General features: G+C 39.6%; 1 protein-coding gene across 14 annotated transcripts in view; it reads left to right on the top strand.

Moving 5' to 3' along the window:
- Positions 1–18,822, top strand: part of LOC114462363 (zinc finger protein OZF-like) — a 47,900-nt gene that overhangs the window by 21,637 nt on the left and 7,441 nt on the right. For 4 of the 14 annotated variants that reach the window (XM_028445142.1, XM_028445146.1, XM_028445150.1 and 1 more), the window contains one exon: positions 14,827–17,242. The exons of 6 other annotated variants lie outside the window; for them this stretch is intronic. In XM_028445142.1, coding sequence (XP_028300943.1) covers positions 14,827–16,283 — 1,457 coding nt within the window. In that variant the 3' untranslated portion in view covers positions 16,284–17,242. Of the gene's footprint in view, positions 1–350; positions 662–4,124; positions 4,206–9,011; positions 9,034–14,826; positions 17,243–18,822 lie in introns of those variants that run through there. 4 more of the 14 variants (XM_028445149.1, XM_028445147.1, XM_028445148.1 and 1 more) reach the window with 3 other exon arrangements.

An 18,822-nucleotide genomic window follows, 5' to 3' on the forward strand; every position in this document is an offset into this window, starting at 1 on the left:
AGGCAAGTTTCCACAAATCCACCAGTTTCTGACAAAAAGTTGAGAGAAAAAGCTTTTTCTGAAACTAATTGTTTTTTGCTTTAGTGACACCTCAACATTAGTTTCCTTCTATAAAACTACAAAAACAACACAGACCGGGCTTTTGATAGCTAAATTATTATTTTGTTATCTGGGTCAGAATTGAATGGCTTTCTTACTGTTTTTGTTGGCTTTGCTCCAATGGCAGCGAGCGTTTGGATTTGAAATGACGCATATATGCATCAATGGCAGTGAGTTATTGTAAAGGAGGCTGCTATAATCTTTCATATTCTATTGACGAGAATGTCTGCTGTATTTTGCTCACTCCACAGGAAGCCAGAGGCTCTCTGCTGTCCTTCCATGGTCAAAATGTCAGTTCTGTTGTGTAGGATAAGATGTTTCCCTCGTTGCATACGTCTTGAGGCGTTGATGAGACTCTGTGGGGTGATGTCATCATTTGAGTTGTCAAGACCCAGGTTCACCCCCTAGATGACATCAACTCAATTTGAAAGCCCAGGGGGAGTTTTTCCTCTTAATCCACAGCCACTGACTGCGCATTATAGAAGCCTTGGAGAGGTCTTTAACTACCTGCCGGTAGTCCTTGCCTCACATCCCCATCTCTCTGAGTAGCCCGGATGTTGAGGTGACTACAAACCCTCTGCCGCCCTCTTCTACCGGAGGAACCTTCGCTTTCAAGCTTTGTTGTTGGTGGCTGCGATCTTGGGTGGGAAGTGGAGCTTCTGGCCCAAGTCTTCCAGCTTTCTTCCCACTGTCTGGTCTGACAAAGAGGTCACATGGGGTCTTTCAATAGAAATAGTTTATTTTTACTTTTTTAAAAGACAGTGGATTTTTTATCCTAAGTTGATTATTTATATTAGTTAAACATGAATTGATGTGCAAAGGAAACTGAATGATTATTTTTTAATTTCAATCATATAAATTCTAAACTTCATTTATTAACTTTTTTATTGGCGGATATGCTTTTGTTATGTACTCTTATCATGCCACCAAAACAACACTGCAAGTAATTAATAAGTATTTCTAACTTTGTACAAATACATTGGCAGTTCATAAAACTAATAATAATAATAATAAAAAAAGGCTTCAGTATCGATATTACCGGAACGATACTTTGTCTGGTGTATGTATCGTGTTACTCTACTTTTCAAGTTAATCTTCCTCTTCTCCACTCCTTCCCATGCCATCCACTACATTTGCTTTGTCTGTGCCAACAGCTTGTGTGCAGCTTCCTGCTTCATCATCCCGTCGTACCTCCTGAATTACAGTTACACCTCTGTGCTGGACTGGCCTCGTCCAGGCTGGTGTGCTGTCCCCAAGACCAAGACCACTCCTCCCATCTTGCACCTGGCCATGATGTCCCTGTGTATGAGTGCTGCCTTCGGCTGCTCAGTTGCAGCCAGTGAGTCCACTTTCTTCCCGGTGGGCAGCTAAGCAGGTCTGGGCCTGGTTTAGTAGTTAGTAGTTGGATGGGAGACCACTGAGAATTCAAGGTGCCACAGTGGGGTGGCAGTTGCTTAGTGTCTCTGTCATTATGTCCTTAGGCAAGACATTTCACCCGCATTGTATAGTATAAATGTGGTGTGGTGGTAGTCGGAGGGACCGATGGCACACGTTTGGCAGCCTTTATTTCTTTTTCTTTTCTTTCTGTCTTGTCTGCACATACTGTCAAAGGTCAACACTATATGTAGTGCAGTCTTTTGTGACAGCAATGCATGTTTTGTTATTGCACAATTACATTAATTAACTTTTTAGAATAATTTTACCATCACCAGCCCTCCCTGAGGAAGGATAAGAAAACATGATAAAGGGAGAACATGAAAGAGATGGCAGTGTTACCACCTGGGTGAGGGGGAAGGGAAGGGAGGGATTCAGGGTTAGGAAAGTAGAAGGGGTGAAGACGACTGTTTTAAGGTGAGAGTGCAATGTGGTGTTACAGTTGTGCATATTGTGTTGTACCACCACCCACCACCCTGTTATGGTACCTCTCCATTCACTAATGTAGTCACTTCCCTTACCCTTGTGTGAATGTGTGTGTTTAGTGAATGTATGAGGTGTGGGTTTAATTATTGATTAAATCATCATCTCTGATCTGGTTTAATTATAGAAAATCAAAGAGATATTTATCAACCATAATTTTATATAACTCATTAGCAGAGATAAAATAAACAAGATTGAGCAGCTGTGGTTTATATTAAAAACACTGGAGTTATTTTTGCTTTTCATGTACTTTAAAATACAAATAAATAAATGCACAAATGTATTCCATAAAATATCAGCCCATAAAGAATAGCTCTTTGAGTTGGCAGCTATTTTAGCCTTTTTTAATGTGTAAATATTTATACTGAAGCAGATTCTAGTGATTATGTATTCAATTTCTTTTGTGTTTGTAAGGAACCTGCTTTCACTTTAGGGAATGTTTGATTATTTAATTTGTTGTTTTTATTTGTCGTAATTTTTATCATTACTGTGATAAATACCTGAAATTATCGGTATAAATGTTTTATTCTATCACTTATCCTTAGTCTGGGAGCATTTCACCCTTGACACGCACAAAAAAAAGCTTACCTTCCCCAAGCCAAATGTATATATAGCAAACATAGTAGCAAATAATTGAAGATTTATTCATCCGATTAGGCGATTAATCGTTTCAATAATTGATGACTAGTCAATGAATTAAATCAGTCAGTGGTTTGCAGCTCTAGTGCACTTAGTGAATAAGCCAGACCAGCTGGAGTGAAGTAAGTTTCCGTTGTAGGAAACCTGCTCTGGTGTGAGGCCCAGCCCGTCCCATACAGTGGACCACAAGAGAGGGTAGAAGGTGCAGACTGGCACGCGGCCATCCAGGCCCCAGATTGGCCGATGGTTGCATTTTATGCAAATTAACTGTGATTGGCTGTAATGTCTTCATTTGCCGATCAGATCAATGACGTAATTGTCGTTATTAAACTTTCTGTAGATGCTGCATTGTCATTGTTTCATCCATTTCATTTGCACCAAAGGGTTGTTTGCTTTACATGACAGTTTTATTTCACTCGTATTTGTGCACAAAGGTGAAAACCTATGAGTGAACAGCAAAAATGTTGAGCGGAGCGGCTGAGCACTGGACTTCTTTCCCAGTCTACTGGTGCGACCAGGGCTCAGGTGGTAGAGGGGGTTCTCCTCTAAGCAGGATCCCCCAACCTAAGAGGTTGGGGGTTCCTGTCTATACCTGTCGAAGTGTTCTTGGGCAAGATACTGAAGCCTAAATTGCTCCCAGTGGTTGACCAGCGTTTTGCATGGCAGCTCAGTCCCTTGGTGTGTGAATGAGCTGATATTGTAAGGTGCTTTGATACTATTTCAGCATGTGGATAAAGTGCTATATAAATCAAGTCCATTTACTGGCTCTGAAAGCGGGGGACAGCGTGTGTGTGTATGCGTTCCACTCCGCTGTGCATCTGTGAATATGGACTATAAGTAAAGCAGGTTTTGCGGATGCCACAGTCAGTAAGTAAGTGTATTTGCTCCTAATGCTATATGCTAGTGCAGAATTCACGTAGTTCCAGTGTTGTCTGCCGCCGGCAGCTTCATCTCTAACTCTCTTGTAGTTGCTCCACAGCAGTCATTGAGTATGATATGGGACTCTTTATTTCAACAGCTGCAATGTTCATTTTGCCAATTACTAATAACGGCATACAGCTTATAATCACTCTGCTCTGGTCTCAAACGCTTTCTCACTCACTTTTTTTAAACTCAGTGATCGGCCCAAAAATCCTGATCATGTGAAGCCTACATAGATTACATCACTAATTCTCTCCAATTTCTTGATGGTGGTGCCTCGGACCCCTTCTAGGATGTTGCAGTAGGTGTTTGGACTTCTTCCACAGCGTCTTCTTGATTTTGGCCACTTGACTAATGGCCATCGCACTTGGATCGTTTTCTCCCTTGATCCTCTGGGAGAGTGGTATTGATGTTTTGCAGACTGTTGTGTGTGTCTTGCTGTTGAACTTCAGTCAACTGACTGTGCTTGGTTCTCAGAAAGTAGCCGTTGATGCGACTTCCCTGTTGACCCTTCTAAAGACACCCTTTTTTGCTCTGATGTATTTCAGGCCTTGGGTAGAAAGCAACCTTTGACCAGCCACATACGCAGCTTTGGAGTTTGCGTCCTGCTGTAGCTGTTGGATCCTCAGGTATGCTGATCATCAATCTTGTAGTCTGTTACGTTCCTGTGTTCATTATTACTGAGTTGTCTGCCGATGAACCATCTTATACCCCCGCTCTGGGTGGCTTAGGGGGTATTTTCTACATAGATTTTTCTTAGCCATGTTTGGGTAGAACCCATGCACCATTTGTGCTGGATCTTGCCACCATGAGTAGCTAGCTCATGGTAGACCCGGTGGGGTCTATTCCCTCTTGTCAGATGTCTTTCCATGCCATTACAAGATTTTTCCCTTGTTGCTTGCTGCCCTTTTGCAGTATCACTCGTTGCATACGTCTTGAGGCACTGATGGATGATGAGACTCTGTGGGGTGATCATTTGGGTGATGGTATCCTTGGGATATCAAGTTGGCGCCCTCCTTCTTTGGTGTTTTGCTGACAGTTCATCAGTGAGTCCTGGGTTCACCCCCTAGATGCCATGAACTCAATTTGACAGCCCAGGTGGACTCCTTCCTCTTCATTCACACACTGACTGCCCTTTGCCAGCGGTCCCTCCCTCGCACCCTAATCTCTCTGAGGAGCCTGGGTGTTGTGGTGGCTACAAAGTTCGACTTTGTTTATTGTCATTCAAACTTGAACTTTACAGTACAGATAATAACAAAATTTTGTTGTATTGCAGGATAAAAAAACAGCAAGTATTTACATAAGGTAAGTAGTATTAAAAAGGTTTATAAATAAACAGATATCAAGAGGAAAAGCTATATGTAAGATACCGATACAGATAAGTATATTGCATGTTATATTGCCTATTTTATCAGACCAGTGATGTTATATTGTCTCTTTTTTCAGTTCAATGAGGTAATCTGGTTGTGGAGGTTTGAGGAGGAATGAATTATTTTTTGTTCAAAAGTCTTATGGCCTGAGGGAAGAAGCTGTTACAGAACCTGGAGTTTCTGCTTTGGAGGCTCTGGAACCTCTTTCCAGAGTCCAACAGCAAAAACAACCGATACTTCTATAATACATTAAAAAGATAAAGAAGAGCAAAAAACAGATCCAGGATGTCCATATTTATTTTATTCACCTTAGTTTTATATTCAACCTTAAACAGAGCACTTCTGTGACGTAGCTTGATCAATCAAGCAATACATTAAAAGAAAATTCACTTTAGACTTTAGTGCAAGATTAAATAATATTAAATAAAAATGTCTAATAAAAATGAATAGTCCCTCATCTTAAAATACCCAACAAGCATGTTAACAAATAAGAAATAAAAGTGCCACAGTGCTGTAAAGTAAGGCCAGTAATGTGCTTTTAGAAACTGCACTCTTAATGCTCTCCTCATTTAGTTTCACAGATTGAAATGTATGTTTTTCTTCTTCAAACATCTGTGCGCACACACTATCGTCAGGCTAGTTACCAGCTAGGCTAACGATATGTTTTGTCTCTTCCAAAGAGAACAAATGTTGTAGTGATTTACCTGCTGTTGAACTCTTCATTCACAAATGTCTGAGAACTTCTATCCAACTCTCCACCTCCGCTCTGCATCCAACTTGTTCTGCCGACCAAACAACAGACAGGGCTTCTCTTTTTGACACAAGTTCTTCTGCGTCATCATGTTCGACTAGTTCTGCAGCTTCAGAGCTTTCCTATCCATTTACACCGTAACCATAGCGCTTCTGTTTACCTTCACAGTGCAATGTTGAAAAGGCTCCGGTGTGACACGGCGCAGCATAGCGTTCCAAACAATGGGTAATCATTATACCGGTACGGTATATCATAACGAAAATATATACCGGTATTTGGTATAAATCGGTATATTGCCGACCACTGTAATGATAATAAATATACATATATATTCGAGTCCTGGTCGGGAGATAATGTCCGAAACCACGTGATCGGGTTCGATTTTTGGGAGGTGTCAATGTTGATTTTCTGAGCCCTGGGGCCACATTTTTAAAAGTGTGCCTAGGTAAGCACACTTCAACTGGCGTACGATTAAAAAACCAGGAAGTGCGTACCAATGCACTATATATGCGCCAAAAAATGGGATTAAACTTGTCTTCCTCCCACTGCAGCCTCTTTCTCCGGGGGGCTACCCTTCGGTGTATCCCATGCACCTCGTCCTCCAACAGTGCCAAATAAGCCATTGTGCGTCTTTACGCATTAGAGTGTGTTCCTTTTTATAACAGCATCAGGTGTTGCAGCCATTTGATCGGCAGTTAGACGCAATGATCATGTGATTTTGATTATTATTATTATTAATAATATAAAACTAATTGTAGGCGTGCGCACATCACTCATTCCCTGTGGGCGTCAATAAAAAAATTTTCTCCTCTGTTTTTGCAAATGCATCCTTCAAATAATGTGTTGTGAAAGGTTCAATACGTTCGAATATTTCACGCAAATCATTTTACTTTCACAGAGCTGTCATTGATTTCATCCTTCTCCTATTGGCGTCGAAGTTTCCCGTTTCTCATGATTTTGTGCGTATGGCAGGGTCAGAGCTGCCGTGGAGCTTTGTTTATATGTGGCGTATGCTTTATTTTGTACGTACGCAGCATTTATTAATGAGGCCCTTGGTCAGACAGATCTCCTGGATGGGAGGAATTGAAGTCCTGATGATTTTTTCCCCCGTCCTCACCACTACAATGTACAGTGTACAGTGCCTGCAGTGCCTACGACTGGAAGTCCCTGCAGGCACTGTACCAGACAGAGATGCAGTTGGTCAGTAGGCTATCTGTAGTGCCTCTGTAGAAGGTGGTGAGAATAGGAGGAGGGAGGTGTGCTCTCTTTATTTGACACAAAAAGTGCACTGCTGCGCTCTTTTTACAAGAGCTCTGGTATGAAAGGACCAGGTCAGAGCCTCTGTTATCTGCACCCCCAGGAACTTTGTGCTGCTAACTCTCTTCACTGCTGTGCCATTAATGAGGAGTGGTGTGTGGCTGGGCCGTCGCTGCTGTGTTGTTGAGTGCCTCAAACCTTGCAAAGTGTTTGTTGAGGTCGTTGAGAAAGTTGATGTTGTCACGGGGGGAGGAGTCGCTTTATAGTCTGTGATGACTTGTATGCCCTGCCACATTCGTCTGGTGTCTGTGGGGTCCTCGAAGAAGTCCTGTACTTTCTGACTGTGGTCACACTTTGCAACCCTAATGGCCAGGTTCAGGTTGGCTCTGGCTGTTCTTAATGCCACCATGTCACCAGATTTAAAAACGTTGTTCTGTGCTTTCAGCATTGCACATACCTCAATGGTCATCCAGGGTTTTTTGTTGGCCCGTGTGGAGATGTTCTTGATCACACTAACATCCTCCATGCACTTCTGAATGCATGCAGACACCGACTCGGTATACTCCTCCACACACGTGTGGTGATTGTCCATAGCAGCCACCTTAAACATGTCCCAGTCTGTACTTTCAAAGCAGCATGCTTAAATTGCTCCCTCGGGCCAGGCCCTCACCTGCTTCACTGTGGGGTTTTTTTTCCTGATCAGCAGGGGCTTGTATTTAGTAATTAACTCACTCAGTGCCATTGACGAGATAACTCGTCGTTTCAAATCCAAACGCTCAGTGTCATTGACTAGATAACTCGTCGTTTCAAATCCAAACGCTCAGTGTCATTGACTAGATAGTCATACTCGTCATTTGAGTTTTTTCTCGGGGATTTCTAGAAAACACCCTGGCGGAGGTCCCTCATCAATATCTAAGCTGTGGGGTGTTGTAGTGACCAACTGTGCCCTGAAGATGGCAGCAGTACACCTTTAGATGAGAGATTAGCCACTGATGCTACCCAGCAAAGCAGGAAAAAGGGAGATTATGGCACTACAGAGTAATAATGTGACGTATCCAGCAGCTCACAGCTCCGCATACTAACACAGAACATGTGTGGACCTGAGTAGATTATTGATAATGTTGTGATCTTGAGATAAAACCATCAACTAATCGGGCCAAACGGGTCATCCCTGCGTGTCGGGAGGAGGGGGAGGAGGGGTTACAAAATACCCCCAGCCTGTGAGCCAGATAGCAAAATAATAGGTGACATGTTGGAGGTAGCAGCGCACCTTTGGATGAGAGATCATCCATGCTCAGCAGAGCTAAGAAGGAGAGAGGAAAGGAGTTTATATGAGACAGAAAATGGCGCTATGTACAGAGTTGACGTTCACAGCAGCGCACACTCGACCAGAGAATGTGTGGAACTCATGGATAGTGTGGCGATGGTGAGATAAAACAATAAAAAAAACGGGGCAAGCGGTGACACTCTGCATGTCGGGGAGGAAGAGGAAGTTGCGTGTGTACAGACTGACGGGAGAGAAAGTTGGAGGAACGCCAAAATCTAGTAAGAAATCATCTAAAGCCTGGTCTCAGTGTTTTTTTTTAATGTTTTATATAAGGAAACAATGTTCAGATGTTAGAGTTGTCACTAAAGCAAAAAAATAGCTTTAAAGTCACTGACAGGTTTTTTTTTTTTTACAAAAAGGCTTTTTTCCTCAGCTTTTTGCTCTGAAACTGAAGATTTGTGTAAAACTTGCTCTATTCAACGGCTGATTACAAAAGAACGAAAAGAGCCAGAAACAATTTTTTTTTTTTTTTGATGAAAGTAGAGGCTTCGATCTTTCAGATTTCAGATATTCATAGTAGAAAATATTCTGTGGGTCTTTAAAATCATTTAAAATGCTCAAAAACGGCTGGCACTGAGGGGGGTAGAAAATCTGAAAATGGCTGGCACTGAATGAGTTAACATCACAGAGAGCTCATCTGAACTGCCAAGGTGGGGGCTGGATGCAGCCTTGAATGCCTGTTTGATATTACTGTTGGCCAGGTCCAGCGTCTTTTCACCCCTGGTAGCAAAATCCACGCATCTGTCTATAAAGTAAGGAATCTGTCTGTCTGTGTGTGTGTGTGTGTGTTGCTCAAACATCTCTGTGGTTCAGGGACAGGCAGAGCTCAGACTTTCAACATGGCTGCTGCTTGGTTCAAAGGTGTGCAACGTTGGATTTGTTTGGACTGCAATGATGCAGTTGAGGCATTATTTCATAAAAACCATCCGCCGGAGCCACCTCATTCAGAAGCTTGACAATAACACGTTTCGCTTTGCTCCACGGAGTACAAGAGAGAGAGCTGCAGAAAAAAGAGATAGAAGTCTGTACTTTGGTCAATCAATGCCAGCGGTTAATTATGACTATTGATGATCCACGCATCATTAGTAATGCTCTGGTGCTTCATGCCCCGATGAAGTGTTTGCGTGCGCGGCAGAGCTTTATTTATTTATTTTATTTATTTATTCAGTTCATTTCCGGCATAGTTGCATTCACAGAAATTCATTTGACATTCAGAGCAAAATCACATTATTTTTTTTTTTTTTTTTTTTTTTTTTTTCTTTGTCCTTTTACATGCCGGAAAGGGCGACGGAAAAAAGCATTATGCTTATCTAGATCCGTCCCCTAATTTGAACACAGATAATTTTACATCCAACCTCGTTTCTTCCCTTTTTTTTTTTTTTTTTTTTTTTTTTTTTTTTGTGATGTGTTCTCGTCTGCAGTCATTGTTCCTGCTGTTACTCCTCTTCACAGTCTTTTTCCCCCGTATTTCCACGAGCTTTCTTTTCCAGTCGTTGTTTACGTTCCTCCAACTCTCCAAACGTGAAGTTCTTCTTCTCTCTGAGAACCTTCATATCCTCTGAGAGTCGCCTCAGCTTACGATCCATCCGGAAGGCACATGCACAGACACATACCCCCATCATTAGCAGGCCAAAGATCATGACTCCATCTGGCTTCTCCCTCGTGCGTCCACGACATATCCACTTGGGTATGTGTCCTTTGGACACGGTATTTCGTGCTGAAGCAATTGCCTCGTTGAGAAGATTTTGTCAATGGTGCTCAATGACCAGTTGATGAGTTCCATGTCGTTGCTGTAGAGTTCAATGGAGAGTTGACTTGAGATCTGTATGTGTGTAAAAATGTCCTCCTCGTTTTGTCCTTAAATTGTTTCAGATTATCTGACTGTTGTGTCTCTTTGTCAAGGCTGTTCCAGAGGTTCATGGCTCTATACACAGTACTATGTTTGCCAACGTTTGATATGATCCTGTTTGGTCTAAACACATTATTATGTCTGAATTCGTAGGGATTTTGATTGTAAGTGAAACGTTTTTGGATTTGATGTGGTAATTTTTTTGATGAAGCCCTAAATGCATGTATTTGTGTGTTATAGTGTATTATTTCTTGCAGTTTTAGGTATTTTGACTTCTCAAATAAATCGTTTGTGTGTGTGTTGTGTGGTACTTTATGTAAAATTCTTATAGCTTTTTTTTGTTGTTTAAATAGTGGTTCAAGATACGTTTTGTAGTTATTTCCCCATATTTCGGAGCAGTAATTTAAGTGCGATGCTATGAGTGAAGAATAGATTGTTTTAAGTGATTTGGTGTGTAGGATTTGTTGAAGTTTCCATAGGATGTAACTGCTTTTGGCCACTTTGTTTTTAACTATTTGTATATGTTTTTTCCAGGTCAGCTTGTCGTCCATCCACACTCCAAGTACCCTATATTCTTTTACTTGTTCTATTATTTCCTTGTTTAGTTTCAGTCTTATATCTCCTGTTTTTTTTCTCTTTCCAAAGTTAATGAATTTTGTTTTACTGACGTTTAGGGCTAGTTTATTTACATCTAACCATGTTTGAATTTTTAATAGTTCTTCATTTGTTGACTCTATTAAAGTGTTAATGTCTTTGCCTGAGCATAGAATGGTTGTGTCATCTGCAAACAATGTTAGTTTTAGGCAATTTGTGACTTTGAAAATGTCGTTTATGTATAGAATGAACAGTTTTGGCCCCAAAATTGAACCCTGTGGAACACCACATTGTATGGTTTGGCATTTTGATGTATGTTCTTCAAAGTCAACATATTGTCTTCTATTTGTCATATAGCTTTTAATCCATTTTAAGGCGTTGCGCTTTATTCCGTAATTTTGAAGTTTTTCTTCTAGAATATCATGATTAATTGTGTCAAAGGCTTTTTTTAGGTCCAGAAAAATTCCAAATACAAATAGTTTTTTTTCTAATGCTTCTCTTATATTCTCCGTGATGTCAATTATAGCCATTGCTGTTGAACGTCCTTTTCTAAATCCATATTGTCCTTCATGTAGTATATTATTGTCTTCTATAAATTTGTCGAGTCTGTTCATGAACAGTTTTTCCAGAATTTTTGACAGTTGTGGTAATATTGATATAGGTCGATAATTAGTGAAATTACATTTTTCTCCACCCTTGTAAATCGGTCTGATTTTTGCAATTTTCATTTTTTCTGGGAATACCCCATTCTTGAATGATAGATTACTTATATATGTTAGTGGAGGGGTTATTTCAGCTGTTATGGTTTTTATTAGACTCATAGTTAGATTATTAACGTCTCTGGATTTTTTTGAGGTACAGGTAGTGATTATTCTGTTCACCTCTGCTTCTGTTACTTCTTCGAGTACAAGATACTTATCAATGTCTTTCTTCTCATTGTCAAAATGGTTCCATTTAAGTGTTGGGTGTTTATTTATCTCTTTCTCTATGTCTTTTCCAGTATTTATGAAAAAAACTGTTGAGTTCTTGTGCTATTATGTTTTTATTGTGTTCTTTTACATTGTTTATTATAAAATGGTCTGCATTTTTTTCTTTGCATTTGCGCATGGTTATGTTATTTATTATTTCCCACAATTTTTTGTTTTTGTTTTTATTCTCTTTTAATTGTTTTTCATAATATTCCCTTTTTTTTTCTCTAAGTAAATTATTAACTTTGTTTCTGTATTTTTTATAACGTATTTCTGCTTTTAATGTTTTTTCTGTTATATATTTTTTATATAGTATGTTTTTCTTTTTGCATACGTTGGCTATTTTCTTATTAATCCATGGTACATTGTTTATTTTACTTTTGGTTGTTATTTGTTTCAAAGGGCAGCATTTATCGTATATTGTCGTTATTGTGTCTGTAAATGTGTCATATGCTACGTTCACGTCTTCTTCCTTGAAGACACTTTCCCACGTCTGTCTTTTTATCTGTTGTTTAAAGTTTTCTAATTGTTTTTCTCCTTCCACTCCGCTGGAGGTGCTTCACTTTTTGCTCACTTTGGGTGAAGTGTGTGTGTGTGCTTAATTCAATTCAGAATTAAATTTGTATTAGGAATTATGTGTTTACAAGGTCAGTTTAAAGAGGATTTAACTTTTATTCTGAATTAAAGAGGAATTAAAGCTCCCATGTAAACGTGAGTGTTTATCCCGGCATAACTCATAACATGCTGGTGTATTGCTTTTTCCCCAATTTATTAATTTAAATATTTGAAAACACAATAGTTGTTACTCTACACATTTCACAACCAACTTAAATGTCCGTGACGTCCCACTTTCAACTACAACCTCATTAGGCCATCCATGAAAAAGCTACTTAACCTCCCACTTTTGTATAGCAATACACACTGTATTGGGCACTGCGCTAGTTGATGGAAATGAGGAAACAGTTTTCATGTTAGCTTGATTAAAGTCCCCTGCAACGATAAAACTCCCTCTGGATGTTTAGATTGCAGTACACTGATGGAGCAGTATGAAACATTCAGGGCCTCTCCGGTGTTAGCACTGGGGGGATGTTCACCTTTGTGAAGATCATAACAGTGAATTCCCGGGGTAAATAAAAGTGCCTGCATTTTATAGTCAGTAGGCCTGGGCCGATAACAGATTTTGCTGGACGATATATTGTCCCACAATGTATTGTCGATTTTAGACCAAATTAACCACTAATGTAATGATGAATGCAAGTACACCCTTTCAAATGCAATCAACTTGTATTTCTTACCATTGTAATTGGAATGTCAAGAACTTTTAAATATTTTAAACAAATAAAACAAACTCGGTCTCTGTTTGCAAAAATATTTACTTGAATAAATATCACAAACAAAAACAATAAAATAGACCCTGTCTCTGTTAAGAAAAAAACTCACCTCAAATGCAAAGCCACACACAACCAAAGCAATAAATAAAATGGTTTATCAAGTCTCTCAAAAAAAAAAACTGCACTTGCAATGAATATTAAACATTGAGGCACAGAGGTATATAGTTGTACATTCCTTAACAGGTAACACTTCCAATCCAGTTAGAACCTTTGTAAACAAAAATGCTAGCAGCCCCGCCTCCCCGTTTCATTCTGTTTCATTTTCATTCAGCCTTAAACATACAGAATGGACCAAATAGTTTCTAGTTTACTCCATTCATTTCGCTATGGAACAAACATGCAGGTGCTAAGGGTGAACCCCCTCGTCATCCAGCCTGTTTGGAGGTGAAAGACGAAGAAAACAAAATACTTATACTTAGCTTGGTTGCTAGCCCCACTCGGCTTCCCCGCTTCTGCTTCCGATAACGCCGCTTACGTCTCCTCCACTGGCGGACACCGCTAGTACGAGGCTCCGCTGCTTCCTCGGCTGCTGGATGTAGCCGGCATAGCAATCCGAGGCTACGTAGGAAGTCCAGATTTACCACATCTACCGGACTTATGTTTAATCTACTGTCCCTAAATCTAAAATTCTTAGTCCCTCTGCAGCCTACTTCCATCGGACGAACCTTCGCTTTCCAGCCTTGTTGCTGTGCATCTTCTGCCAGCTCAGTGTATCAAAGCTTCTTGTGCTTGTAGGTCTTCTCCATTGCACTGATCCAAGGAACAGTGAGCTTCTGGCCCAAGTCTGCCAGTATCTTCTAGTCCCATGCATTGCGTAGCCACCCCTGTCTTAGCTTAACATAGTGAGGCTTGCTTGACCCTCTCCCTTATAGACAAATTTTGTTGCCTTCCAGCAGGATCACGAGGTTAGTGATGGGTTTGCACTTGTCCAATTGCTTTCCAGCACTGCTGCAAGATACTTTAACATCTGGTTTTGCCGTGAGGTGTACCAGCCTTGGATGAGGCTGGTTTTGTAGTCCACTAGGATGTGCTTCAGCGTAGCTGGATTTTGGACAAAGAGGTCACATGGGGTCTTCACCGTACCACTGGCCTAGGTTTGTGGGAGAAGGGAGGGCATCTTAGACAGCCCTGATAGTATCTCCCATAGCTCTTTCCAAGATATCTTCCTCTTCTCCATTCCTTCCCATTCCATCCACTGCCCTTGCTTTGCCTGTGCCACTGCTTCCTGCTTACTTTTTCTGACATGCCTCCTGGACCACCAGCTTACAGCTCTGTGCTGGAGTGGCCTTGTTCCAGGCTAGTGTGCTGGCCCCAAGACCAAGAATGCTCCTCCCTCCTACAAGATTACGTAGCACAAGATTTGATGTGTCCATCTGTTTCTGCTACACTTGCTAAAGCTAGACATGTATCCACTTGTTTTACAGTGAAAAAAATGGTGAAAATGTTTGATATTGTCCCAAAAAATATGGGTGAGGATTTAATCTGTGTCATAAAGATATTTACTTTCCAGAGGTCATATCATGAGATTTCGTAGCAACATTGAGCATGAGTTCTGATATTTCCATCTTTTTGTCCGTCAATTTACTTTGAACAATTGTGTGTAAACAAACATTTCCCACTATAATAAAGCAACAACAACCAAAACAAACAAAATGACTCCAAATACATGCAAAACAACAAAAATAAACAAAATGTACACATTGACAACAAAATCAAACAAACCCTTTTTTGTTTCTTTTGAAGGAAAATCTGCTCATGGACTGCAGCTCCAGGATCATCTCCACATAAAGAAGGAAGAGGAAGAACTGTGGGAAAGTCTGGAAGTAAAGCAGGAGATGGATATTACAGCTGTTACTGTGAAGAGTGAAGATGAAGAGGAGGAAGTTCAGTGTTCTCTGCTTCTCTGGAGACAAAGTGAGGAGAACATCAAAGGAGAACCTGCAACCTGCAGCTCAGCTAAACTCATTAAAGTAGAACCAAATGTAGACATCAGTGAAGGTCCAGAAGCAACAAACACTTGTACACAACCAGACACTGATGGAGAGGAAACAGACTGCTCTGACACTGAAGACAGTGAGGATTGGAGGGAACCTTTGTCCCAGTCTGAAGCTCAGAGTGAACACATGGACATGAGCTGTGAGAGCTTTCAGACATCTGAGGTTAGGACTGAGACGAACACCAAAGGAAAATCACAGAACACAGAGAAACGTTTTGGTTGTGATGTGTGTGGAAAACAATTTAGCACCAGATCTAATATGAAGGTCCACATGAGAATTCACACAGGAGAGAAACCCTTTGGTTGTGACGTGTGTGGGAAACCATTTAGCAGAAGATCTAGTCTGAAGAACCACATGATAATCCACACAGGAGAGAAACCCTATGGTTGTGATGTGTGTAAGAAACCATTTAGCAGAAGATTTGAATTGACTATCCATAAGAGAATTCACACAGGAGAGAACCCCTTTGGTTGTGACGTCTGTGGGAAACGATTTGGCAACAGAGCTAATCTAAGGAGCCACACAATAATTCACACAGGAGAGAAACCCCATGGTTGTGATGTTTGTCAGAAATGGTTTTCTCAAAAGAAGGATTTGAAGTATCACATGAGAATCCACCCAGGAGAGAAACCCTATGGTTGTGATGTTTGTCAGAAACGGTTTTCTCAAAAGAAGACTTTGAAGGATCACATGAGAATTCACACAGGAGAAAAACCCTATGGGTGTGATGTGTGTGGGAAACCATTTAGCAGAAGACCTGAACTGAAGATCCATAAGAGAATTCACACAGGAGAGAAACCTTTTAGTTGTGATGTTTGTGGCAAGAGATGCAGCCACAGTCAAAATCTCAAAAGCCACATGATGGTTCACACGGGAGAGAAACCCTTTGGCTGTGATCTTTGTGGTAAAAGATGGAGGATAAAGACTCAGCTGAAGCATCACATGTTTATCCACTCAGGAGAGAAACCCTATGAATGTGATGTTTGTCAGAAAAGATTTATTACCAAACATTTAGTAATTAATCACATGAGAATCCACACTGGAGAGAAGCCCTATGTTTGTGATGTTTGTCAGAAAAGATTTATTCAAAAGACTCACTTGAATCGACACATTAGAATACACACTAGAGCAGGGGTCACCAAAATGACAGACCCTGGTCCGGGCCCGGACCCGCAAGGGGTGCCATGCAGAGTGAAAACCTAATGTAGTGCTTCTATGTTTAACCTGTGTAAGGAAACACTCAAGCCATTCACATGAGTTCTCCATCCCACGTGACATGGCTAAATCAATCAGTTGTTTGTGTCAGAAGTATTACGACTAAGAGCAGACAGGAGAGTTTCACACGAGAATGTGGAAAAAGAAAAGAAAGTTTGCCTTATTGAGGAAAAGTAAAAGAAACAGACGACGGAGCTGAAGGAAGGGAGAGACTCAGACGATGGTGTCCTGAATACCTCTGCACTAGAGAGAAATCATTTGGGTGTGATGTTTGTAGTAAAACTTGTAGTTTAAGAAACTTCTAAATACTCACAACGACACACAAACAAATGTGAGGTTTGTGGTGAAAACTTTGCAACAACTTCAACTCTTAAGAAACGTGAACATACACACTGTATAGTGTAACCTTTACAATGCAATGTTTGATGTGTGTTAAAGTGTAGAAATGTAACAAAATGTTGAACTTCTTTTATTAAATATATCCTAAAGGATCAAAATAATGAAACACAAATTTGAAAACCATTGTTTCAGAAACATGAATCTCCTGAGGTGATTATACATTTATTCAGTTAAAGCTGCTTCATTCTTTTTACTCCACTGTTAAAATAATGTTTGAATAATCAAAATAAACAAAAACAAATGTTAGTGTGTATAAAACAGTCAAATATGATGAACTGGGTTGTTTTGGTCCTAAATGGCTTTGGATGGTTTCAGTGTTGGGGATGGACACTCTAAGCTTTGATATGGATTATTGTGTGACTGTAAATCACAGACTGAGCTGCAGTGTATCTTTGCTCATCAGGGTGTGGATGTGGCTGAAATGCACAGATTTGCATCTGTGACCAAATATTTGTTGCAGCATTTTTAAAGCTTGTTGTTTATCATATATTGTATAATATATTAATGTTTACCCATTTTAAATAAATCTGTTTTTTTTTAAATGTTTAGACCTACGTGTCGTGTGTGGATGTTAATGGAGGGCGTCAAAGCAGTAAGTGTGTTTTAATGCTTCCTGTAAACCCATCTTCGTCCACTATATCTGATTGTAAATGCATGTACATTTTTAGCTTTTTTTATTAGGTGGAGATTTTGGAAAAAAAAGCCCCTGTGGTGTTTCTGTCTCTTGCTGCACATATTACATATATTTTTTTTTCTTTTCTTTTTTAGTGTTTGTTTTCTGCTGCCGCCCACTAGAGCGGTGCGTCAACAGGGTGGCCATCTTTGACCGGTGGCAATCGCTCCTACAGTGCATTACAGCTATAGAGGAATGATGTGTAAAGTTGTCATAAATAAATCGCTCAGCCTCAAGCAATTTTCACGGGGTTTGTTTGTAACAAATGTCAGACATGATAAATAGATAGATGTAAATAGAACAAAAGGAACTTAGAAAATGTTCAGATGCGCTCAGGTTTTTATTGACAGCATTGTTTAAGGCTATACATTGCAATTTACTATTATTCTATCATTATACTACTACTGTATTGTTATTGCTATTCTTATAATTGTCATATTCTCATATTGTATTATTATTATTGATACTTTATATTATACTTGGTGGTATTCTCATTGTATTATTATTATTGTTGTTAGCAATTAATATTGTTTTTATTATTGGATTATAGTTACTGGCTTATGTTATTTTGTTTCTATTATTATTATTATACTATTACTATTATATCATTAATTATTGTAGCCAAAGAACTGAAATATTCAAGGATGTGGGTTTGGAGATTGTGTTAGGTGTTATAACCAGCATTTTAAATAAATTAATGCTGACACACTAGAGGCGAATCCAGGGATGTGGCCATGAAAATATAGCTAAGAGGGTAACCCTGGATTATAATACATATAAAAGTAATAGTTTTGGATGGGTAATTAAAGACAAAATTGAGGAAATCAACTTAATAATATCCATGTTAAATTGCCTACCCCTATTAGTAATGTTCCAATTTGGCTGTTCCAAGAAACTGTCATAGATTATAAAATATTAGAATTAAAGAATGACTGGGTAGAAAGTATAAAAGGGTATTAAATGAATACTTAAAAAGTAAATACTACAGGTATCTTGACACATATACTGATGGATCAAAAAATAATGAAGGGAAAGTAGGAATAGGAGTATATATACCATTATTTAATCACCATTTAGCAAGGAGATTGCCAGATGAAGTATTTGTGTATACAGCAGAAATGACAGTTATCACCATTGCTTTACAATGGGTAGAGGAAAAAAAAAACTATAGGGTGGTGTGTTGTGAAGATTCTCTCGCAGCTCTACATAGTATTAAAAACATTAAATCAAACCAAGAACATTTAATGTTAGAAATTCAACAAGGTTTGTTTCAATTACGAATGCTTGAAATAGAGGTAAAGTTCTGCTGGGTACCAGTGGTTGACAGTATAGCTAAGGAAGCAACAAGAATAACTGAAATAATGAATGGGAAATAAAAACAATTTAAAAAAACAAACCCTGAAGAAATGGCAAATTAGATGGGATATGATAATAATGGTAGGATGTATTATAATA

Source organism: Gouania willdenowi, chromosome 4 (assembly GCF_900634775.1).
Source record: "Gouania willdenowi chromosome 4, fGouWil2.1, whole genome shotgun sequence".
In the NCBI taxonomy this organism is placed as follows: Eukaryota; Metazoa; Chordata; class Actinopteri; order Blenniiformes; family Gobiesocidae; genus Gouania; species Gouania willdenowi.